The sequence below is a fragment of the Pan troglodytes genome, chromosome 3 (assembly GCF_028858775.2).
Source record: "Pan troglodytes isolate AG18354 chromosome 3, NHGRI_mPanTro3-v2.0_pri, whole genome shotgun sequence".
Classification (NCBI taxonomy): domain Eukaryota; kingdom Metazoa; phylum Chordata; class Mammalia; order Primates; family Hominidae; genus Pan; species Pan troglodytes.
This window is the reverse complement of record NC_072401.2, coordinates 11,839,312-11,864,954: the sequence shown is the minus strand read 5'-3', so window position 1 is coordinate 11,864,954 and position 25,643 is coordinate 11,839,312. Positions and strand designations below refer to the sequence as shown.

At 42.2% G+C, this 25,643-nt stretch overlaps 1 protein-coding gene across 1 annotated transcript in view; it reads left to right on the top strand.

Annotated features, from left to right (window-relative positions):
• Nucleotides 1-13,518, top strand: part of HS3ST1 (heparan sulfate-glucosamine 3-sulfotransferase 1) — a 30,733-nt gene extending 17,215 nt beyond the window's left edge. The window contains exon 2 of the mRNA XM_001159187.7: nucleotides 11,767-13,518. Within this exon, the coding sequence (XP_001159187.1) occupies nucleotides 11,875-12,798 (924 nt within the window). The 5' untranslated portion in view covers nucleotides 11,767-11,874 and the 3' untranslated portion in view covers nucleotides 12,799-13,518. The remainder of the gene's footprint in view (nucleotides 1-11,766) is intronic.
• Nucleotides 13,519-25,643: the final 12,125 nt, after the last annotated feature.

The following is a 25,643-nucleotide window of genomic DNA, read 5'->3' as shown; positions in this document are numbered from 1 at the left end:
GTATGGGTGCAGCCAGGATTCAAACCCAGGCCCTTAATCACCAGCCTCCCGACTCCGAGCTCCTGTAATTCATCTTGATGATTCCTGAACTTCTCCTTCTGACATTACTTTATTTAAGTAATAATAAATAACATTTTAAAAATATAAAATGTAAATCATTTTGCATCAACATTCAGAAAGAACAAATGACCAGGCCACTGATGGATTAACTTGACATACACCAGTGCATTTAATCTGAAGATAGTGTAATTATAAGAGATAACAAGAGATTACAGAGAGGGCTGTGTGGTGTGCACGATCTAGGTGTTGTTTCTCTGGATAGATTACATGGCATTTAAATATTTCAAGATTAGCAAGATGATTAAACAGCATCTCCTGTTTAAAGTAAAGCTTGAGTTAGAGGCAAATGAGATACTAATTTACTTGTAGAACCTGAAGCATCAGTATAATGAAATATTCAACTTGAATGACACTTTAAAAACATTTCAAGTAAGGGACAGATGGAAATCACAGTGGTGTGTATATGTATGTGGGCCAGAGGAAAGAACCATGTACTATTGCTTTATTTAGTGCTATCATATGAAGTGCAACAGTTTTTTCAATATAAAATCAAAACCCACTAGGGCATACTACTCATATTATTTCTATGCCAGTTTTCCCCTTGAGCTCTTTCAGGCATGGATGCCGCTTTGTCATTGCTCTACCCCTGGTGTTTTTCATGGTGCCTGGCAATACTAAGCACTCTCTTAAATGTTTGTTTTCAAATGATCATGATAAACCAAGAGCACACATACCTAAAAAGAAAGATAGTGAAAAGTTCCTGGGCCAAAGCTGAACAAAAGTTTCCAAGTTACGCCATTAACTTTTCTCAAGTCAGAGCCTGTACATAGTGAAGTGACACTGCTGAGATTTAAGTTCAAGACTATATGCTTCATCCCAATGCCAGGGCTATTTTTCCTCTACTTATTTATTTATTTATTTATTTATTTTTTGAGATGGAGTCTCGCTCTGTTGCCCAGGCTCGAGTGCCATGCTGTGTTCTTGGCTCACTGCAAACTCTGCCTCCCAGGTTCAAGCAATTCTCCTGCCTCAGCCTCCTGAGTAGCTGGGATTACAGGCGCGTGCCACCACGCCTGGCTAATTTTTGTATTTTTAGTAGAGACGGGGTTTCACCATGTTTGACAGGCTGGTCTTGAACTCTTGACCTCATGTTCTACCCGCCTTGGCCTCCCAAAAGTGCTGGGATTACAGGCATAAGCCACCGCTCCCAGCCTCCTCTACCCTCTTTCTAAATTTCTAGAGAGAACACTGCAGCCTCTCAAGCTGTGGGTCCTGTAGCCTCATCCACACCAGCACCTGCCATGGCCTGTGCTCCCCATAGCATATCTTAGCATAGGCTGAGGTTTTCCTTGTACCCCATTTGGCTTTTTCTCCTACTGCCCTGAATGAATGCTTCCGTGGGACTTTCTTCTGAGCAATGGCCAAGTTTTCTCCAAGATTGTGTTCGAACATGATCTTTGCTGTGAGGTCCTTCCAGGCCCTCCCTGACCCTCTGCCAGCTCCCATCTCTTTCCTCTGGGCTCTTGAGTTTCCACGGCTGGATCTATGTCTACTCTGAGGTCTAGTCATTCATTCCTTCCACGTGCATCTTCCACATTATAAGGTGCTCCTTGAGGACAGGGACAGGATTATTTCAGTGTCCCCAGGGACTCAGTACAATTTTAGAAACATCGTAGATGTCTTGTAAGAGTTTGAGTGATCACCTATGGGCAAAGCATAGACCTTAAGCATTGCTCTTTGCAGACTTGCCATTCAGTCTTTTTTATTTTTATTTTTTCCTTTTCTTCACTTTACTTGGCAACTTATATCCATTTATGAGATTCCTAAAAATCAGCACTTTTCACATAAATATCCATAGTTGAGTTTTGAGAAATAAGAAGATCAGACCACTCTGGTCCCTGGTCTCTGACAATATCTGCCAGAGTTGGCAGCACCTGCTTCTTTAGCCAAACTACACACACAGCTGATTGCCACCGTCTCCCACCAGCCAGCTGGCTTCATACATAGATGTCACCTGCCTAAACCTGGAAGCATCTGAGTGCTGCCCCTGGAAATACACACAGTGGAGGAAGTCCCAGCCAAACAGTTTTGCTTTACTAATTATTCTGAGGACCATGTACTAGTCAGCTAGGGCTGCTATCATGAAATACCTTGCAATGGATGGTTTAAACAATAGATATTTATTTCTCACAGCTCTGGAGGCTGGAAGTTCAAGATCAAGGTGTCAGCAGAAGGGGTTCTTCATGAAACCCCATTCCTTGCTCGCAGAGGGCCACATTTTGCCTGTGCCTTCACATGGTGGAGAGAATGAGAGAGAGAGACAGAGTGAGCTCTGTTTTATCTTCCTCTTCTTATAAGGACACCAATCTTGTCAGAATGGAGCCCCACCCTTACAACCTTATGGAAATCTGATCATCTAAAGCCCCCACCTCCAAATACCATCACACTGAGGGTTAGGGTCTCAACCTATGAATTTGGGGAGGACAAAAACATTCAGTCCATAACAACCTGGCTCAAGAAATGAGACAAATCATCTCTCCCTGTTTGTCCAAATTGTTTCAGGGGAAACAATTTACTTTGGTTTGTATAAATTTATTTTCAGCTGTGAATTATTCCAATCTTCCTTACCCAAACAAAAAAGGACAGATTTCCATGTGTCTGGAGGTTAGTAAGATGCAAATTGGGAGACCCATGTTTCTGAGTCAGTTCAGTCCCTGCAGGCCTGACCTTGGGGTTCTTGTTCTCTGCTTACCTCAGTTTCTCTATCTGCAAAATGATAAGACAGAACAAGATGATGGCACATGGCTATTTTGCCTGATGCCTTGTGTGTCTTTCCTGACCACTTCTGGGTTAACATAAAAGATTTGTGGGTACTCACCATCTGCAGGGTGACAGATGACTGTCCACCCCAGCCAGGGGAGCTTCTTCAGCTAAGATGGCACCTCTCAGAGGCTCAGTCATACCTGGAACAGGGGCTGAAGCCATGCACCCCACCGTGGGCCCAAGGCAGCCCAGGTCCTGTCTCCTGTCTGCTATGGGGCTCCTCTTCCACTCAGTTGCACTGAGTAATAAGAGAAGCCCCGTCTGTCCGCCCTCCTGTCACGGAGCTCTGCTGTGCAGTGCCTGAGCCAGTGTGTTTCTGCTTCTAATGAAGGATTTATTTAGGTCACTGCTGCCTTCTGTGCACAGCAATGCAGATTAAACATGTTGAGAAGTAACTTCTCCTCTTCCTTCACTGGGGCCTGCCTCACCACTGCACACACCTGGCTGCTCATCATTCATTCAGGAGCCCTTTATGAAGGACCCACAGCCACTGCGTGCCCTTCTACAGAGAGCTAAATTATTTCTATGTGTCACTGTCCTTTCTTCTTTGAGCTTCTGTCTGGTTGAGTCACTGCAGTACTTTGCATCATGAACAAATGTGTTTGACTAATTATCATCCCAGGATCCCATTTATACCACCCAACATTTTTTTTTTAAGGGACAAAAATAGCTACCATGATTTGAGAGCTTACCACAGGCCAGTCAGTATGGCAATGCCCTAAGCATGCCACATGTACTTTTTTATTTAATCCTCACAGTAAATATGTAGGGCCAAGACATTCAATCTCAAGCTCTGAGTTTCAGGGCTGTCTTGCAGATTTCAAGTTACAGAGCTAAGATTTGAGACTGGGTTTTTGGCTCTAAATCCTGTTAATTCCTAGCATCTTTCCTCCATCTCCCGCCTCCCAAAATACAAACTCAGCAGCCAAAATAATCCCTGTCTATTTTGTCTACCACAATTGTTTTCAGTCCTGGAATTAAAAATATACTACCCCAACAACAGTAGGAAACAAACAAATAAAAAACAAAAGACATTGCCCATCTCTGCCCCAGGCCAAGAGTATCAGAATCTGAATTGGCACCCACATTCTAAGCTCACAGGGTCCTAGCCATTCCAAAGACTATCGAGGGTTACATCAGCTCCTCTGGGAATTTATGAGGAATACAGAAGAATCCCAGGCCTCTGCTCAGGCCTCTTGCATTAGAATCTGCATTTGTAACTGGCTTTCCAAGTGACTTGCGTGCATATGCATGTTTGGAAAGCACTATGCCTGATGACTGTAACTTGCAGCCACAAGTCCCTCCCAGGAGGAAATCTTTAGTTACCTCTCATGCGAAGTTTTTATCCAGATCCTTGGGCCATAATCCTTCACCTGATCTGGACAATAATGTTGTGTGGGTTGACTTCAGACTACCTATGGGACAGGTTGCATTTATCATTCTCATTTTATCAAGGAGCACTTAGAGGCTCACAAATAACACCAAGATGGGAATCCTTATCCCAGTGACTACACGAAGCTGCCTTCCTTGGCTTGCCAAGGCATCTCCTTCCTTCAATTTCAGATAATTCAATTTATTATCCAGTTAAACTTTTGTAAATATGGCACCTCTCAGACATGCAGAGGATTCAAGGAAGCACAGAAGGCTAGAGGAGGAGATATTCGAATAGTCCTCCTCTTTTTCAAGGAAAAAGTGGGGCCAATTACTCTAACTTATCCCCCACTGCATAGTAAATGTGGTCCAAGGAAGCTTATTAACATTATGCGGCCTGACTTACGGTCCTTTCTACCCTAAACTCTTTTCACCCCGATCCACCTCACAGCAATTACCATAAGGAAATCCAAACAAAAGTGAATGTCAACATTTGTTGAAGATTGACATGTATAGGCAATTTCAAGAAAATAAATATTTATGTAGGTCTTGAAATATCACTGTCCTCTCATAGACTGACAGGCACAAACTAAACGTATTTCCAATTTCATTGTTTCCAAAATGACCTGCCAAGGATGAAAATCTGACACCACTGTGAGGTGCTCTTCCGTAGCTGTGCAAAGATGAAAGTGAAGACATGTTTCGTTCTTAACAATGAAAAAATAATCTTATACTTTTGATTGCCCAGAAGTTTGGTAGATTAAAAAAAAAAAAAATGACAGTTCTGTTGTTCAACCTGTCTTTCTCATGTTTCAGTACGTTCCAGAAAATTAAATCACTCAACACCATGGGATTCTTGGAAAGAAGCAGTTCTCGCATAACAGTATAATAAATCTCACACTTCTTCTATCTCATTGTGGTTTTAAGTAAGCTCTCCCTTGCCTGGAATGCACTCCCCACTGCCCAAGGGGAAGCATCACCATTCAAAGGGGACAAAAGCACACTGTGGGCTTTGAGGATGGCCAGTGGCATATTTTAGTTTTGATATTTCCTGGTTCTGTGACCTTGAGGAGGTCATTTAACCTTAACAGCATGTATCCATTTCTGTCATGGCAGATATGAATATGAAAGGCAGGCCATTAACATTTGTTGAATAACTGTGTGCCAGACACTGTGCCGTGTATTTGGCATGGGTCATCTTATTTAATTATGATGACACCCCTATCAAGTAGATTTAAGCTCATATTTGCAGAGGGGAATGTGGAGACCCAGAGAGGTTAGACATTTACTGAGGTCAGTTAGCAGTAAGAATTCTAGCTTGGATTTACCTGATTGCAAAAGATTCTTTGCTCATCTACTACTCCCCACCACCTTTTTATTGCTTAAAAATATAAAATAAAATGAGAACAACCACCTCTTGTATTGTTGCAAGTATTAGAAGAAATAATTTATACTCAAGTGCTTACCACCTGGCACCCAGTGAGTGCTCAGCAGGTAATCTCTTTCCTTCTAACCCTTTTGTTAAATCCCATAAGTGAATTGTGGTTGTAAGCTTTGATCATCCCTGCTACCCTAGAGGAGATTCCTGCCTGTGACAGTGTGTCACCCTCTCTCGTTGAGGGGCTGTGAAGGTGTCCTGCAGACAGACAGATGGCAGGCATCGCTGTTCCAGATTCATTAAATGTACCTCTTGTGAAATATCCTAGTTATTTCATTTCATCTATGAATATGTTCCAGTAGTGGGACTGAGAGAATATATTACAGTTAATTACATTTGAAATCTAGGTCATGATGTGAATTATGTAATAAGGAGACATAAGGAGAAAATGAAAATATTTTTGAAGGGTTATTTCATTGCTTCCCCTCCTTTTTTAATCCAAATATTTTCTAGGCTCTCAGGTGATGTCGCCCAATCACGATTAGAAATGCTGAGTCCCCCTTTCAACATCTGGTTTCTGCTTGACTCTCTAGAGACAGAAGTTTCAAACCCTTAAAGTTTCTCTTCCTACTGTGTTAAAATATGTTCCCAGTACCTTCCAGCTATTTGCCTGTCTACTGCATTTGACAAGTTCATTCAGCAAACAAAATGTCTAGTATGTGCTATATACCAGAAATCATGCCAGGCCCGAGGGGACAGAGTAGAGCAAGGCAAGACCTCCATTTGCAGGAAAGGCCTCCTTGGAAAGGAGTTTAGATTTAATTCCAAGTGCAAGGGAAGCCTCCATCTGGAAGATTCTGTGGAATCTCCCTTGGGTTTCCCATGCCTGGCATGTGGCTACTGTCTTCACAGTGGGACTCGAGGAAGCTTACTGTTGCTGATAGGAAGGACCTTAATCTTTTCAATTCATGAAACTCAGGCCTTGGGTTTTCACCATAACACCCAGAAAACAGCCTCCCTGATAAAGGGAAGTAAATGGAGGGGTAGCTGGGTCTCCCTTTGGGACCTATTAACCCATCGGAGGTTCATTTTGCCCATCTTAGCAAGTCTGGGCCTTCACAGAAATTCTGTCCTTCATCAAAGAATTGGTGCAAGGCACAACTATTCAACAGGACCAAAGAAGTAGAGCCAAGTTCATTAACAACTTGCTCACTAACTCCAGACATTGCCAAGAAAAGTGAAAGTGACAGTGAAGTTCCTGGCTTTGTCTGTTTAGACTGAGTTTGAATCCTTTCACCTCCTCTAACTTTCTAGACACAAGACTTCATTTCTCTGAACCTCACTTTTTAAAATAAAAACATCACTTACCTTGAGGACTTGAAGTGAGGATTACAGCAAGCCCTGTGTGGAAAGTTGCCAGTCTAGTGCCTGCTCAGTAGCAATTGCTGCAGATGGGAGCTGCAATCATTGCTTTTGCCAAGGATGTGGCCTCAGCTCCAGGTGCTATAGAGAATTCTGTATCCATGCCCACATCAGCCAAGTGCTTCAACTGTCAAAAGGTCCCATTTGTTTACTTTTACCTGGTTTGTTTCTTGAGGGAGAAGATTGAATTTGCCTTTGTGCTGCCTGCAAGTTCAAACCTGCCTTCCTGGTTCTTCTCCTGTTCGGGAAGCTCCTAATCTGTGAGCGCGTAGAGAATCTTGCTTTCAGGAGAGTGTGTTCCACACTTAAAGACTTCTCAGATTAAGAATTGCAAACATGCCCAGTGCTATCTATCTCTGTGCTCTCTAACTCAATTGCCACCAGCCATATGTGTCCTTGAGATGTGCTACACGGAAAATATATACGCACTTGGATTTTGAAGACTGGGTAGAAAAAAATGCAAAATATTTCATTAATTTTATATAGTGATTAGGCCAGGTATGGTGGCTCACACCTGGAATCCAAGCACTTTGGGAGACCGAAACAGGTGGATCACTTGAGGTCAGGAGTTCGAGACCAGTCTGACCAACATGGCGAAACCCCATCTCTACTAAAATTATAATACAAAAATTAGCCAGCTGTGGTGGCACACACCTGTGGTCCCAGCTACTTGGGAGGCTGAGGCACAAGAACTACTTGAACCCAGATTGCAGAGGTCACAGTGAGCTGAGATCATGCCACTGCACTCCAGCCTGGGTGACAGGGGAAGACTCAAAAAAGAAAAATTATATAGTGATTATAGGTTAGAGTGATAACACTTTAGATCTATTAAGCTATGTAGAATATATGTTTTAAAATGTCTGAATGCATATGTTATACACAATATCTTTGTATTGGACAGTCCTGACACACATTGTTTCATTTCAGTCTCCAAGTAATCATTTGAAGCAGGTGGAATTATTACCATTTTACAGATGAGGAAACTGAAGCTAAGAGAGGTTAAGTCACTTTGACCAAGGTCCACACTAGAGACAGGAATCCTGACTCCAGGGCCTGTGCAATTCATTTGGACCCTTCTACTGAACAGAACAAATGAGCAAGTTTGACCCTGTACTGCACATATCCTGTGTGTCAGCTGACACTGGAAGTTGGTGGCCAGGGAGTTGTCATTGCTGGGTAGATTTTGTTGGGTTTTTCTTCTATGGAATCCCAAAAATATTGTCATTATTTTACATTACAACCACTTACTCGGAAGACAGTAGTAACAGCAACTAGACTACAGAACTGGACTTCTGGAGCCAAAAGTCCTAGGAACAGATTTACTATGTGACACTGGGCAAGTCATCTTGGGGTGTGAAAGGCAGGGACTAAGTGACTCCCTTCTTCCCTGATGTTTATAACTTCATTGTCAAGATCAAGGTGGCACACAGGAATGGCTTACAGGTTCACCTGAGCTTGGGAATCTTTTTGTTTCTGAGAGTGTTACAACAAGGACCAGAAATCCTTTCTGTGCCACTGGGAAGTCCAAATTACAAAACCACAAGAGGAAGTTGGCTCCCAATGCCCACAGTGTGTATGTAATATAAAACAGGTTATACTATATTTAGATATGAATATATGTGTGCATACATTTACACACACAAACACATATGTACTTATACACATTTTTACATATACACATAAAAGATACACATGGGGTATACACATGATATATATGCTATATATAGTATGTGTGTATGTATATGTGTGCGTATATACTTGCATATGTGTATATAAGACATTAGCTAATTTCTTTCTCTATTAGCCTCAAATATTTTTGAATGAAAAAGGTCTAGACACAAGTAAATACATTTTTAGAAAGGATTAAAATACAAACAAGGAGCTTATAAGCTACTTAACTTCCCAAAACGTTGTTGTTATTTTCTTTCATAAAGGACAAACTGTATTTAGTTTCTTCTCTACTGTCTGCTGGTAATTCCCCTTCAGGAAAGAAACCTCAGATGTACACTACACTAACCAGGATGCCTCAGGTTAGAGTGGAAGGAGCAAAAACAGTCAGATAATATGAATTTCAGATCTGGCCTCTGTCTCTACACTTAGGTATCAAATAATATGAATGTGTTGTTCCCTGAGTCTGAACATGGAACTATAAGATGGTGATAGCAGTGACCAACACACAGTATAGCTCTCTAAAGGGTAGTAGTTAGTCCCTCTCTCACTTGACCTACCTGTTATACCTGCACACACACACACACATGCATGCATACACATACAGACACACTCAAGCATGCACATACAATTGCATACATTCTCACATCTCAAACATGTAAGAGCCAAGCACAATTGGTACATTTGGTCGAACCACATAGGTGACTTGAGAAGGAAATGAAATTCAGCTGAAACACCCTGAAACCATCAGTTGACTAAAAAAATTGGCTTGTTAAATTGAGTTCACCAATCGGTAGAACCAACCTGAAACCTCATCGTTCTTGGCTATGCTTTCTAAAGCATTCTTGATTTTTTCTTAAAGAGTTACATCACTGATCTCTCAGGTCCCTTCTCCAGTGCACTGTGGTTCTCTAAAACCTTCCATCTATTTGATTACTTGCTCTTTAATATGTTTTTCAAAGAAGATAACAATATCTGAGAAAGGTAGATTAGGTGGTTGATCATAAAAATGGATGTCCTGGAATTTGTTCTTCCTTTATTCATTCTGGACAAGTTTTAAACTAATGAAGTAAATTTTGAAACTACCGTACAAAAGATGATGAGTCCTCTTGATGGAGAATATTTTTACTAGCTTTGTAAATCCCTCAGTCCCCAAGCGAGGCCTGTCTCTTACGCTTCCCTTAATGTGTTTTAACAGAGATGACTCATGTGAAAGCAACTAATCTCCTCTTTAGGGGATAGCGTGAAACACAGACTGATGAGTATCAGCTCCTTGAAAACATAAACCCTGGACTGCTGTCTTGTGGAACCCCACAGCATCTAGGCCAGCAGTTCCTGTGTCCTTTACTGCCTAAATGTTATAAATCTTAAATAGGTAAAGAGGAGAAGTTTTGTGGAAAAGATGTGGTTTGTGGATAAAGAACACTGAGTTTAGAGTTTTCAATTTGGGCTCTAAATTTTGAAATAGACTAATAGAATTGTGTCCTTAGACAAGACTACCCTCTATAAAATGGTGGTGACAGGCCAGGCGCGGTGGCTCATGCCTGTAATCCCAGCACTTTGGGAGGCCGAGGCAGGCAGATCACCTGAGGGTGGGATTTTGAGACCAGCCTGACCAACATAGAGAAAGCCCATCTCTATTAAAAATACAAAATTAGCTGGGCGTGGTGGCACATGCCTGTAATCTCAGCTACTCGGGAGACTGAGGCAGGAGAATCACTTGAACCGGGGAGGCGGAGGTTGCGGTGAGCTGAGATCACACCATTGCACTCCAGCCTGAGCAACAAGAGCAAAACTCCATCAAAAAAAAATGGCGGTGACATCTGCCTTGCCTTCCTACCTTACAGTGTAGGGGTGTAGTGACAATAGCTGAACATAGTATGAGACCACATTATCAACAGTAAAGCTTTGTACAAATGAAGGCTTTTTTGCACTTTGTAGTAATTTCACTTGCTTATCCCTCCAGGCCTATTTCAAATGTTTCCTCCACTGTGAAACCATCCCCAATTATTTTAGGCAAAATGAATGAACATGTGTCTTCATAGTACCCTACCAAAATTACAATCATAACATATATCTCCCTGATGCCTACAGTCAGGCTGCATCAATTAACTTTTGCCAATTTCCCGCTGCAATACAAACCACTCCAAAACTCAGGGGCTTAAAACCACAATCATGCATCTTCACTCATGAGCTGGGATGGCTCTGTGTGTCTTTCATCCTCCCTCTGGGACCATGGGCTAGCCAGGGCATATTCTTCTCATGGCAAAGCCAAGAGTGAAAGAGGGTGAGCAAAAACACACAAGGCCTCTTGCAGCCAGGCTGGGGACTGATACGTTGTCACATCTGCTCATATGCTAGTGGCAAGGCCAATTCAAGAGTTGGACACAAGGTGAAGAATTGGGACTAATCATGCAATCTTTCATATAATTCACATGCTCTGTTAGATTAGGAGCCCCTGGCTGGAAGAGTGGGAGCAGGAACAAAGCCTGCTTCTGTATCACCTGCCCCTTTGCCAGGGACTGGTGAGTAGTAGATATTTTATTGATTTTTGCTGAGTTCCAAAGGGTCTTCCCAACCCTTTCCTTTATAGCAAGGGTTAGCATGCTCTGACTAGGGAGGCAAACCTGGCCTGGTTGTATGCAGCCAGCTAAACATATAAATGATTGCAAAAAATAACAATAGTAAAAAGGAAAATAATATTTAATGACACGTGAAAATTATATGAAATTCACTCAGTGCCCATAAACAGAGTGTTCTTGGAACACAACCACACCCATTCCCTTGTGTGTTGTCTATGGCTGCATTTCATCTATAACAGCGCGGTTGGAGTTGGAGTTGGCAGAAAGTATGTCCCCTAAAGCCTAAAATACTTATTCTCTGGACTTTTGCAGAAAATGTTTGCCATCGGCTCCTGTATAGGATAAGAAACGGAGAGTCCTGGGGAGGTGAATATAGGCCTCACTACAGAGTGGCTACAGAGTTGTTAGTTGAATTATCCCTCTATTTGTTATATGTTAATATCTTCCCTTTTTGTTCCCTAGTAATTGAAGGCCTGAAACGCCCATGTGCCACTGACTAGGAAGCTTCCCTGCTGCGGCACTTCATGACCCAGCGGCGCGCGGCCCAGTGAAGCCACCGTGGTGTCCAGCATGGCCGCGCTGCTCCTGGGCGCGGTGCTGCTGGTGGCCCAGCCCCAGCTAGTGCCTTCCCGCCCCGCCGAGCTAGGCCAGCAGGAGCTTCTGCGGAAAGCGGGGACCCTCCAGGATGACGTCCGCGATGGCGTGGCCCCAAACGGCTCTGCCCAGCAGTTGCCGCAGACCATCATCATCGGCGTGCGCAAGGGCGGCACGCGCGCACTGCTGGAGATGCTCAGCCTGCACCCCGACGTGGCGGCCGCGGAGAACGAGGTCCACTTCTTCGACTGGGAGGAGCATTACAGCCACGGCTTGGGCTGGTACCTCAGCCAGATGCCCTTCTCCTGGCCACACCAGCTCACAGTGGAGAAGACCCCCGCGTATTTCACGTCGCCCAAAGTGCCTGAGCGAGTCTACAGCATGAACCCGTCCATCCGGCTGCTGCTCATCCTGCGAGACCCGTCGGAGCGCGTGCTATCTGACTACACCCAAGTGTTCTACAACCACATGCAGAAGCGCAAGCCCTACCCGTCCATCGAGGAGTTCCTGGTGCGCGACGGCAGGCTCAATGTGGACTACAAGGCCCTCAACCGCAGCCTCTACCACGTGCACATGCAGAACTGGCTGCGCTTCTTCCCGCTGCGCCACATCCACATTGTGGACGGCGACCGCCTCATCAGGGACCCTTTCCCTGAGATCCAAAAGGTCGAGAGGTTCCTAAAGCTGTCGCCGCAGATCAATGCTTCGAACTTCTACTTTAACAAAACCAAGGGCTTTTACTGCCTGCGGGACAGCGGCCGGGACCGCTGCTTACATGAGTCCAAAGGCCGGGCGCACCCCCAAGTCGATCCCAAACTACTCAATAAACTGCACGAATATTTTCATGAGCCAAATAAGAAATTCTTCGAGCTTGTTGGCAGAACATTTGACTGGCACTGATTTGCAATAAGCTAAGCTCAGAAACTTTCCTACTGTAAGTTCTGGTGTACATCTGAGGGGAAAAAGAATTTTAAAAAAGCATTTAAGGTATAATTTATTTGTAAAATCCATAAAGTACTTCTGTACAGTATTAGATTCACAATTGCCATATATACTAGTTATATTTTTCTACTTGTTAAATGGAGGGCATTTTGTATTGTTTTTCATGGTTGTTAACATTGTGTAATATGTCTCTATATGAAGGAACTAAACTATTTCACTGAAAAAAAAAAAAGATTTTTTCTGGAGACGCTATCTTTTTTTGAATATAATTAACTTGCCCCCAACTCAAAATAGCTGTCTGTGTTGCAATCATTGCAAAATCTAAATTCTTTTGTTACTTAAAAAAACATGTTTTTCATGGCTATTATAATCCTCTCTCTCCCCTCTCCTTTCTGCATTGCTCTTTTTAATTTTTAATGTCTCATTGTGATCATCAGATTTATTTTTACTTGGAATGTAAGATTTATCTCCTCGGCGATTCCTTGTCATTTTTGGAGGTCAGAGTTTTACCCATTCCCACGTGTAAACTTCAAGTAAACAAAGCAATATTCAGGATGGAGAAGCAGTTAGTGACTGGCTAGAGGTCTCTTGGGATCCATCTTGACCTCAAAGAATATTTGCACATGCTTCTGATCTCAGCAGTTATAATAAAGAGGATTAAACCCTTGGCCTTCAGAATGATCTTGGACCAGGATACTTTGCCCCAGGTGGCAGCTGGCCTCCAGAAAGCCAATTAGAATAGAAAAGAGAAACTGCGAAATCTATGTGTGTCTTCATCCAGTCGGTTCTGTGAAAGGCTGACTAAAAGGGTGGTAGTCTTTTGCTTAGTCTGAAAGTCTGCTTACTTCCTGAAAGACACATTGGCATTATAGACATATATTCCATATGCACTGAGACATAAATATGTGTATGTTTCAAAATCAACTCTAAATTTGGAGTCCTGAATGTGAAAGAAAAAGTAAGCTCCCAAGTGTTGAACTTAAAAAGAGGAAAGGGCAGAGTTGAGGGTAGCACCTAAGAGAACCACTGTACCTGCCCCCAGAGGAGTGGCTGGAGTTCAGTTTTACTTCTGCCCCTGAGCAGCCAGCTTGTTGGAGATGGTCACATAAACCCTTCTTATCCTCAGTTTTTTCATGCATTCTTCATGCAGTCAGCCTTTTACAGAATTAAACCCATTGGATTTTAATAAAAATAAAACATTCATTACAGTAAAAGAGAAAATACAAACAAGCAAAATAAACCAGCTTCCTGACATAGTTTATACCGCAGGAAAATGACAGAAATGGATGTTATTAATCATCTCCTACACTTAAGAACTCATTGAAATTTCTCCAAGCAACCCCAGGATGCAGATATTATTATGGAAATTTCAAAGAGGAGGAATTAGGCCCAGAGAACATGAGAAACTTGCCCAAGGTCACACTGACTATAAACTCAGGCTCAGAGGCTACTCAGAGCCAAAGCACAGGTTATTTATGTATTTAGTTTTTACCCAACTCTTTCTGAACTCAAAACGAAAAGCCCAGACTCAGAGCCAGTTCTTCCTGACCTGACTTGACATTTCTTCCCAGGTGCCAAATATCTTCTATCCTAAGAGGTGTGTCCCAGATACAGGAAGGGCAAGAAGAAGCCTGCATTTTTCTCAGCAGTGTTATCAGGGAAGTGAGTCACCTTGGTACGTTTCAGCAGCTCCAGCCTGACCTGACCTTAGCATGGCCTATGCCCCACCCCTTATCATGAACAGAGAGCAGAGAGGATGCCTTCCTCTTTAGAATCCATTAAAGTTGTCATTAAGCCATCATCTCCCCCAGAGGAAGTAGCAGAAATATTTACAGCAGGCCCCTGGTGGACATGGTACTTTTCAATAGGCAGAGAGCCTCCCTCTGCAGCACATCGTTGGATCTTGCTTTTACCATACTCCTTGAAGAGCTGAAGAAATAAGAGGGCCCAGCAAGGTTAAGTCAAGTTTCCAAGCCTGTTCAGGAATATGGTGACTGAAAAGAAACTGCAATGAGTCTCGGACTGAAGAAGATGCTCTTTGCAAACTGCCTGTAAATTCCTGTCCCCTGACAGGGATGGTCTGGTTGAAGCATGAACTGTGGATGCAAGAGGCAGCGGGGAGGAGTGGAGGAAGACAGGACCAGCACATGGAATATAATCTAGCTGCTGGGACTGGCATAGTCGATGGAGGCAGTGGTCCAGTGTAAAATGATCAGTGAATGTAAATTCAATATGTTTTCATTTGGGGGTGCAGAGTCGTGGCTAAAGGAATGTTCAAATGAGTCTACCATGAGCAAGGGATCAGAGGTCCTAGTGGCACTATCTGTCCATTCATTTTTGGTACAACCCCAGCCAGTCATTGGGAAGGTACACTGTGTAAGAAACCACCACTCCAGACTTACCCAAGGTATTTATTGCTAGATCTCACCAAGCACTGTCAAATTCAAAGGAGGCCCTGTAGCAGACCCTGGGCTGTCCTTACAGGGCCAAAATGCAGTGACTCAGGAGCCTAATAGCACCCAGTCCCTCCAAAACATGCCTTCTACCAATTCCATTAACAGAGACAGGTGTCAGTGGAAGGGGTGGGTCTCCTGTCCAGACCACCCCGGCCCGGGAGCAGCCTGGGGGATCTAGGTGGGTCCTTCCAGAGAGTCAGGTGAGAACAACTGAACCAAGCCTCAGCTATTAGATTTGGAATATTCACACACTTGACACTCCAGAGTCAGAACAGCCCCTTCCCTTTCCCTTCCTCCTGGAATCAGATAGGGTTGAAATCCTTTTAACACCATTTGGTTATCAGCTCACAACCTGAAGGTTTGCAAGTTTAGGAAAAGTGACATGCCTCTGAGCACAGGGTGCTTTACTCCTTCTGTGCTTGGAGGCTTACCCAACTGAAAGGAGATGGAGGGCAGGAGAGGCTGATGCCTAGCGTGCCTGCTGCTTACAGGGGTGGTGTCACAGGTCACCATTATTCATTAAAATTTTACTTTTTTGATCCCCTACCACATGCTCAACATGGTATTGAGTCCTCAAGAATATAAAAAGAAAATACAACAGGAACCAGTAGTCATTAACCGTTTGTTCTGGACTTTAATAAAAGTACAGAGGGTCTTGGAGTACAAAGGGAAAGACATTTAGCTGTGTATAGAATGGGTGGGGGAATGTGTTCCATGGTTTGGCATTCAGTTCAGCAACATTCCTGAGAGAAATCAACTAGCCCCCTTACAGAGAAGAGGAAACTGAGATTTAAAAAGTGGTCCTGGCCGGATGCAGTGGCTCACGCCTGTAATCCCAGCACTTTGGGAGGCCAAGGCAGGTGAATCACGAGGTCAGGAGTTCAAGACCAGCCTGACCAACATGGTGAAACCCCGTCTCTACTAAAAATACAAAAATTTGCCAGGCATGGTGGCGAGTGCCTATAATCCCAGCCACTCAGGACGCTGAGGCAGGAGAACCACTTGAACCTGGCAGGTGGAGGTTGCAGGGGGCCGAGATGATGCCACTGCACTCCAGCCTGGGCAACAGAGCAAGACTCCATCTCAAAAAAAAAAAATAAGATAAATTAATAATAAAAAAATAAAAAAGTAATCCTGACTTCAAGTCATTTTTTTCAGAAGAAAGGATTCTTGCTCACTCCAGGGAAATAGTCCAGAAATGGGAAATGTTGACATCACAAATCACAAAAGAAGGTGAAAAATATCAGAGACCCTCTCCAGAATGTCATTTCTCAGAAATATTAAGAAATAGAGAATCTTCCCAGAGGTCGCATGTCAGGGCAGGTCACTTAACTTGTGGGCCACAGAGACCCTGACCTTCCTGTGGGAAGGCTTCATGGAGGAATTGCCATAAAGCTGGGGCACGAATGGCAGTAGTGTCACCAGAGCAGGGCATTCTGAACAAGGGAAGCTTGAGACATGAAGACAGTGGTCACGGGGAGAGGCCGGGGGTAGAGGGTAGAGGTAGGCAAGAGATTTGTCTAAGTGGCATGTCAGATGTGTTAAACTCAATGAGAAGCTACTGCTTTCCAAGGCTGGAGTGTTGGAAGCTTACTTAGCAGGCACCCATGTGAATTTGGTTCCTGTGCAGGTGTATCTGTTGCATAAAAATAGCTATCATTTGTTGCACACCTGCCATGTGCTGGGTATTTTAAATACATTGCTTCTAACCTATATATCAACCCTAGGAAGTAGAAAATGAGCTACTAATTTTACAGAAAAATAAACTCAGAAATTAAAGGGCTTGCCCATGTTGATAGAGCCATTACTTCTTACAAATGAAATTTTGTCTCCGATGTCTCTGCTCCTTTTCAGTCCATCTATTTGTGGGTAAGTGGAGGAAGATATAAAGCATATGCATCTGTCTATTAGGCAGAGCCTGTAAGGGAAATTATGGGCATCTAGGATTTGGAGTTGGACAGTTAGGGTGATGTCAAGATTACCTTCAAGCAAAGCAGTGGCTGGGATTTGATGCAACAGAGACGTGATAAAACATGCTCCTAACTGGCAGCAGCTCATTTCGGAAGACTGAGCCTGAGTTAAAGGCCAGAGCAACATAACAGAGTTCTCCAAACAGCACACAGTGAGAGAAGGCCAAAGCTAAAGAGGACATCATCAGATTTAGCTGCTTCACTAAAGTGTTTTGATGTAGAAAATCACCTTGGTGCTTTAGTTCTCCCTGATGTCAAGACCTTTACTCCATTTTGCCCAAATTTCTCAGTTAGATAACAGCAAAGAGAGAGAGCCAGAAGACCTGGGTGTGCATCCTAGCTGTACCAATCACTGACCATGGGATCTTAGATTCAGACTCTGAGAACCTCCATTTCCTTCTCCATAAAAATGGGCAGATATGTACTGTAATCTGTTGGGGGAAAACTCCAATTCAATGAGATAAAGTAGGTAAAAACTATAAACCCAGTGCATATGTTACTTAGTGGTTAAAAACATTTGGGACTTTAGGAGACAGACCAAAACTGGTTTTGAACCAGTCGGCAGAAATGCACTGCCTTTTTTCCTCCTCTGCTTCCCAGCTATGTGACTGTAGCTATTGCTGTTAATGCTCCATCCAGAGCTCATTTACCAGGGAAGTGCTCTCAACCCCAGCTGCCACAAAGATTGTCTTCTGTACTATTTTCTGAAGGATTTCTCTTAGTTGGCAGGAGTTTTCTTACCTGAAGATGCCTGAGAAGTGTTGTCCACCCCACTCCCCTGCTTTCCTAGTGTTAGGGCATGACTAATGATTGACTGACCCATGTGGGATGGGACATGGGGGTAGTAGGGTAACAGTCCACCCTCATTGCCTCCAGGCAGGACAACCTCTGGTGCAACTCATGCTCAGAGCTCCTCGTGAGATCAGGCTGAGGCTAGACTTCTCCTGAAACTGTACTTTTACTTATTTCTTCCGAAACTTCATCCTTTTCCCACATTACCTTACTCATTTCTTCTGCTACCCTATTCTCAGTAAATCTGTTTCCCAAGAAAACAGGAATCCCCCCTCAGACTTTGCTTCTAGACCATCCACTCTACAGTCTTAACCTTGCATGCATGTTTTCTTCTCTCTGTATTTTACATGTATAACGTGATCAACCCACGGAATTATTAGAATTCTTCCAATTAAATGAGATATAGCAGAGAATGAGTCTATTTTATTGGCTAGCAAATAGCAAAGTGTTAAATTCAATAATGGCTGAAATTGTTATCAAGTAGTAGGCTCTTTTATTAGCTTATCGGACTACCAAAATAGTATAATGCATCAATATCAAACTTAAATTTCAACTTCATAAAACAATTCTGGGCCCAACAAATATGAAGGTATTGCTCCATCTTATGTAGCAACATCTTGTATTTCTATTGTTTGATAAATATTCCACTTAGAACTAATACATGGATGTCTCTTTCTTTTGATTGCAACCCTCTGGCACTTAACACAGTGCCTGGTACATGGTAAGTAAGGAGTATTAATACTTGTTTGTGGATTGAAGGGTAACTCTAGACTAGTTGTCAGTTTTATGTGAAAGCCCCTTCTACCACATCCCAGCCTCATGATCTGGCCCGCCTCCTGGAAGTAGCCTTTCTGGCCCAGACACTGGTAGGTACTTTAAAATAAGCTGTTTTATGTAATCTTCACAAACCTCAGGGGAAATAATCAATTCAAGCTTCCTGTGTTTGTTTACCATTAGATCCACATCAAATAGTAACAATACTTGACATAGGAGCTATAAATATTTATTAATCGAACAGATCACCCTAATACCCAAGCTCTTTTCACTATGCCTTACTATATGACCTCTTCTTGAATATTGAACCAATGGATAGTTCTCCAAGGTAACCCATTATATCTCCAAACTGGCTACTGAAATTCATACTTACTGTACCTCAACCTACATCCCCCAGCTTTCTCTCATGCATCTGAGTTCTACCACACAGTGCCATAATGAACAGGTCTAATACCACTTTCTCATGTTGGCGTACTGAAAAGAGCTCTGACCTCGGATTCTGAAGACATGAATTTAGAAGTTTATCTCTCAGCCTTTTTCACAGCTATGTGACCTTGGGCAATTTCCTTAACTTCTCTGAACTTCCAGTACCTTTCTGTAAAATAGGGATAATTATACCTTCTTCACAGAGATTCTATGAACAATTTATGGAAAATGGACAATGGACATATAAGAGATCACAATTTCATAAACTCTCCAAATATGTAAAAGTGAGTCTTTCTAATTCCTAGTTAGCTCTCATGGCTGGTATCATCTTCGACAGAAAGTAAAGGAATAACACTCATGTGTTTATTAAAACCTAGGTATTATCTCATTTAATCTTCATATCAACCTATGAGACAAATGCTACTGTTTCGCTGCTTTTATATATGGATGGGGAACCAAAGCACAGAGACATTAAGTAATTTGCCTAAGGTCACATGGCTAGTAAATAGTAGAGCCAGATTTATCTCCTGCGTGTTCTCTTCATAAATAAAATGCTTTACCTCTAGGTTATAATGCTGTCAATGCAAAAGAGAATCTCTTCTACAACATATTTGTTCATAAAAAGAGCTAGAACACAAAGAAGGCAAAGATAGAGACCAGAAACAATATAAATATCAGCAAAAAAGGCTGTGGCAGGAAGAATTCTAGAATGGCTCCCTTGGTTTCCACCCACTTGTGTACAAACCCTGCATAGACCCCTCACCTTGAATATGAGCAGAAGTTATAAATAAGATGAGTCACTTACTCTCTTGGTTAGAGTACTTTATATGGCAAAGGTGATGGGCTATGACATTGTGTTATGTAAGACTCCAACTTAGCACACTGGGGAGATTCTTCTACTGGCTTTGAAGGCATCACCTGCCATGCTGTGAGAGGCCTTTGAGAGGGCCATGTAGCAAGGGACTGCAGTGTCCAGTAGTAGCTGAGAGTGTCCCCAGCCAATATCCAACAAGAAAGCAAAGATCTCAATATTCCAGTTTCAAAGACTAAATTTTTTCAACAACATGTGAGCTTGAAAGAGGGCCCCAAGCTCTGGATAAGAAAGTCATCTGTCTGAAATCTTGATTGCTGTTTGGGAAGGCCACAGCTGAGGTAGGATGTGATTGGACTCCTATCATAGGGAAGTTGAGAGAAGAGGTGTATATTGGTTTAAGCTGCTAAGTTTGTAGTAATTTGTTAGGTAATAGGTAATTAATTCAAAGTGTAATTCTATTATCTAGTCTATTCATCTTGCCTCATGCTCACTTTTCTGTATACTCCCTTGAAAACAAACGAAATGTATGGATTTTTGTTACCCAAGGAATGCATTTCCGTTGTATATTAACCAGAGCCTTACAGCAAGATTATTCAGAGATGACAATTGTCAAATTTTAATTATATCCTTTGAGATAAAAAAAAAAAAAAAAAAAAAGCACATACACACAACTGCGGCTCCATCAGCTGATAGAGTTGAAAGGGAACATACCGGTTATTTTAGCCAAACTTCTTTTTTTATAGAAGGATTTGAGATCTGGAGGAGTAAAGTAATGTAGGTAGCAGCAGAATCCAAGGGAGAACTCAGAACTACTTCGTAATATCTATCACACTGCGTATCTGTTGTCTAATCCCTTGCTCTCCAAGTGAAGGTCTGTTGCTTACTGTGGAGAAAAATGCACCACACAGTTCTCTGCATAAAGCAGATACCCAGCTGAGGCTTGATTGAAATTATGCTCCTCATTTAGTAGTGTTTTTGGTACCGCAGGAAAAACAATAATAGCTAAACATACCGGGTGTTCCAGTTACCTAAGGCTATATAACAAACCACTCCAAAATTTAGTGTATAAAGAAACAATCTATTACCTCTTATGGTTCTGTGGGTAAATTGGAAACATCTGAGGAAGTCTTGCTTGGGGGCTTACCTGGTTGTAGTCAGGTGGTGGCTAGGACTGTAGTCATCTGAAGACTAACCTCATCTGCATGGCCAAGATGGCTTCTTTAATCTCATGTTGGGATAACTGTAACACCTCCATGTGGCCAACTTGGGTTTCCTCACAGCATGGCCGACTTAGAGTTATTGGTGGAACTTTTTATATGGTAGCTGGCTTTCCCCAGAATGTTCCAAGAAACCAAGTCAAAAGTTGCAAATGTTACATAGTGAAACTACTGTCACATTTAATGTTTCAACAAGGCCGGCCCAGATTCAGTGTGGGAAAAGACCACAAAAGAGGCAGAATAATTGGAGGCGTGGTTCACAGGGGGGCCCTCTGTTGAGACTAGCTTCCATACCTGGTTGTTCCTTGACAATAAAATGGACAGAACAAGTGCTTAATGGTAATGTGGTCATACTTAAAAAGGGAGATTAATATAAGTGTAAGATTTCAGGATATTAGTGTTCATTATACAAATGTAAGTTATCATTATTATAAGTCCTCGGGCTTGCTATGTAATTTCAACTATTTTGACCTAAGGAATGTGGCCAGTTCACTCCTCTTTTGATCCCATGTGATGGTGATTAAGTGATTTTGCATAAATCAATTTATTCTACAAGTCGAATCCAGGCGTGCACACTATGTTGCTTCCTCTGAATTTTTTTATGGCTCAACCAAACCATGTGAAGAAAAGATACACTTAGAACAAATTACAGGCTGGAGTCAGCTTGGAAAACTTTGTGTTATATGAAAGCACAAACCCTGACAGACCTGCAAAACCTCTTAGACAATTCATCAGACATAAAAGACTATTGCTGAGACATTTAACACTGGATATTAAAAGCTGTTCACAGCACTCAAAAGACAATATATGGCAGACTCTATTTCCACTTTCTTTAATTTGGAAGTTCTATCTTTAGTAGCAATTTACATTTTCCACACAATTAAAGACTGTACCTATTTCTGATACGCACTTCAAGTATCCAATTCGTCTGTGATTTACATTTTCTTCTCTGTTTATCTGTTTATTTTCCTCTCAGTTAGAAAACGAGGTTTTAAATTTTGGCATCATCACTTAAAGTCTGGGTAATGCTGGGCAAATTTGATTAACCATTCAAGAGGGTCAGTTGGCTGATATGTTAAATGGGAATATGATTTTGTTTCAGGAATTGTTGTGGCTCTTGAAGGCTATGAGCATAGCCAGGCATGCAGTAGATATTCAACACACACATATTCATTGATCTTTTAATACACTTTTTGTTGGTGGATTCAAAGGGTCTGTAAATAGGAATTCACTTGTGACAATGGAACAGCCCTTCAGATATCATTGTACCATCATGAATGTCAAGGCCAATACATCTAAAAATCAATGAAATTTTATTGTGCTTCTAATGGTAACCATTTACATAAGTCCAAGCCATGGGCAAATGTGATATAGTGGTATAGTAAGAACTATGTACAAATGCTCCTTGACTTACAATGGAGTTATATCCCAATAAATCTGATTTATTGAAATAACTTGATAAGTTGAAAATACTGTAAATCAAAAATGCATGTAATATGCTAATCTATTTAACATCATAGATAAGCCTAGCCTACCTTAAACATGCACAGAACACTTACATTAACTTAAAGTTGGGCAAAATAACCTACCACAAAGCCTATTTTAGAATGAAATGTTGAATATCTCATGTCATTTATTGAATATTGTACTGAAAGTGAAAAACAGAATGGTTGTATGAGTACCCACCAGTAGCACATACAGCTGAAAGCACACTGGGCCTGAAATATGTTTGAAGAATTGAACTAAAATTAATTTTTGAATGATGGGGGTGCTACAGCCACAGGGTCATCAATTTCTCTCTCTTCCAGTGAGGCTTAAGAAGAGCTGATAGAAGGCACTGGAACACGGACACTTGTTTATGGGTCAGCAGCAATAGTGTTCTTCAGGACGATACCAAGTGTCAGTTTAGCCCAGTGAGCACGTGGCTGAATGGGAACTACTGCTCGCTGCCACTGCTCAGCCTTGCTAGAGAGTATCTTACTGAATATCACTAGACCAGGAAGATATCAAAATTCAAAATTGGAAATATGGTTTCTACTGAATTTGTATTGCTTCTGCTACCATCACAAAGTCAGAAAATAGTAAGCCAAATCACTGTAAGCTGAGAACCATCCGTATGTTGGTCTTCATCTTGTTCTTGATATACAACTTCTAAAACTCTTGGAATTTCCTAAGGGATAAAAGCAATAAAGCACAGAAAGGAGCCTTTTGTTATTCACAACAGGCCGCTTTCCACCACACCTGAGTTAACATTGATGAGATGACTTTTGTAAAACTCCTGGATAACCACAGGATGGGAGGTGGTTGCCAGGAGAAACAACCACATGATTAAAAGGTCTGAGCTTTCAGCCCTAGCTGCCACACTCCCTCACTTCTGATCTCCCTGAAGGAAGCAGGTGAAGAGGGGCTGAAGATGGAGTTGATCACCGAAGGTCAATGATTTAATCAGCCATACCTACTTAACGGTGTGACCATAAAAACCCAAAAGGACAGAGTTCAGAGTTTCCAAGTTGATGAACATTTGAGGGTGCTGGGAAGATAGCAAGCCCAGAGAGGCCATGGACGCTCTGCACTCCTTCATTCTGCATCATCCCATGGCAGACGGTGGAAGGGCAAGGGAAGGTGAGAGCAAGAGAGCAAAATATGCTGAACTCACTTTTAAAAGAAACCCACTCTTGTGACAGCTATTTCACTCCCTTGATAATGACATTAATCCATTCCTTCAGGCCAAGCTTTCATGACATAATCACCTCTTACGAGGCCCCACCTCCCAATAGTGTTGCATTGGAGATTCAGTTTTCAATACATAAATTTTGGGGACACATTCAAACCATAGCATTCCATTCTTGGTCCTCCAAATGCATGTTCCTACAATGCAAAATACATTCATTCTATCCCAATAGTCTCAAATTCTTAACTTGTTCTAGTCATCAACTCAAAAGTTCAAAGTCCAGAGTCTCATCTAAATCAAATATAAGTGACACTAAAGGCACAATTCATTAGAGGCAAATTATTTTCCAGCTGTGAGCCTGTGAAATTAACAAGTTATGAAATACAATGGTGAAACGGGCACAGAATAGACATTCTCACTTCAAAAGAGAGAAATAGACGAAAAGAAGGGAGTAACTGGGCCCAAGTAAGTCCAAAACCCAACAGGGAAAATAACACTCAGTCTTAAATCTGGAGAACAATTTATTTTGACTCCATGTCCTGAATCCTGAGCACAAAGTGGGTTAGGAACTGGGCCCCCAAAGTCTCAGGCAGCCCCATGCCTATGGCTTTGCCGGGCACAATCCATCCAGAAGCTATCATGGGTTAAAATCTTATGCCTGCAACTGCAGGGTTCCTGGAGCTGCACTCCAGTGGCTTTACAGTTCTGGGGTCTTAGGGGCTGTTCCACTCTCATAGCACCATTAGGCTTTGCATTAGTGGGTGCTGTCTGTGGTGTCTACTACTGTGACAGGTCTATGCCCCCAGACTGTCCAAGACATCCTTTGAAATTTAGACGAAGGCCATCTTGGCCACATAGCTCTTGCATTTTGTCTGCAGAATTAGAATCACATGAGTTCTCCCAAAGTTTATGGCTTGTAACTTTTGGAACAGTGGGTAAAGCCACACCTGGACTCACCTGAGCCACAGCTGGGGTGGCTGAGGGGTGCTGCACCAGAATTCAGGGATCCCTGAATTTTAGATGTCACAGGGCAGCAGATGCTGAGGTTCCATGGGCACTTCTTTGAAAACCTTGCCCTCAAGTTTCTAGCTCACCTGGGATGTCTCTGAAATGCTTCCAAGAGCATTCTCTCATTGTCTGGTTAAATGGAACCTGGCTTCCTTCTATCCATATTAATCACTTTAGCAAATGTTCACTTGGCCACACTCTTAGTGTTCTCTCCCAAGCATGTTTTTATTTTTTTTTTATTTTTTTTTCTATTCCTGACATGGCAGGCTGAGCATTTTACAAGTCTTTTCATTGTGCTTCCCTTTTAATTATAAATTTCATCTTTAAATCACTTCTGACTTCTATCACTTCACTATAAGCAGTTAAAAGTAGCCAGGCAAGTCTTTCAATATCTTGCTTAGAAATTTCTTCCAACAGATATCCTATTAGGTTGGTGCAGATTTAATTGTACTTTTGCCATTACATCCAATGGCAAAAACCAACCTAATAGTTTATCACTCTTACTTAAATTGCACCTTCCATAGAGCCCTTGAGAATGGACACAGTTCAACCAAATCCTTTGTCAATTTATAACAAATATAGGCTTTATTTCAGTTTCCAATAAACTATTCCTTGTTTCTATCTCAGCCCTCATCAGAATGGCTTTTACTGTCCACATTTCTACCAACATTTTGA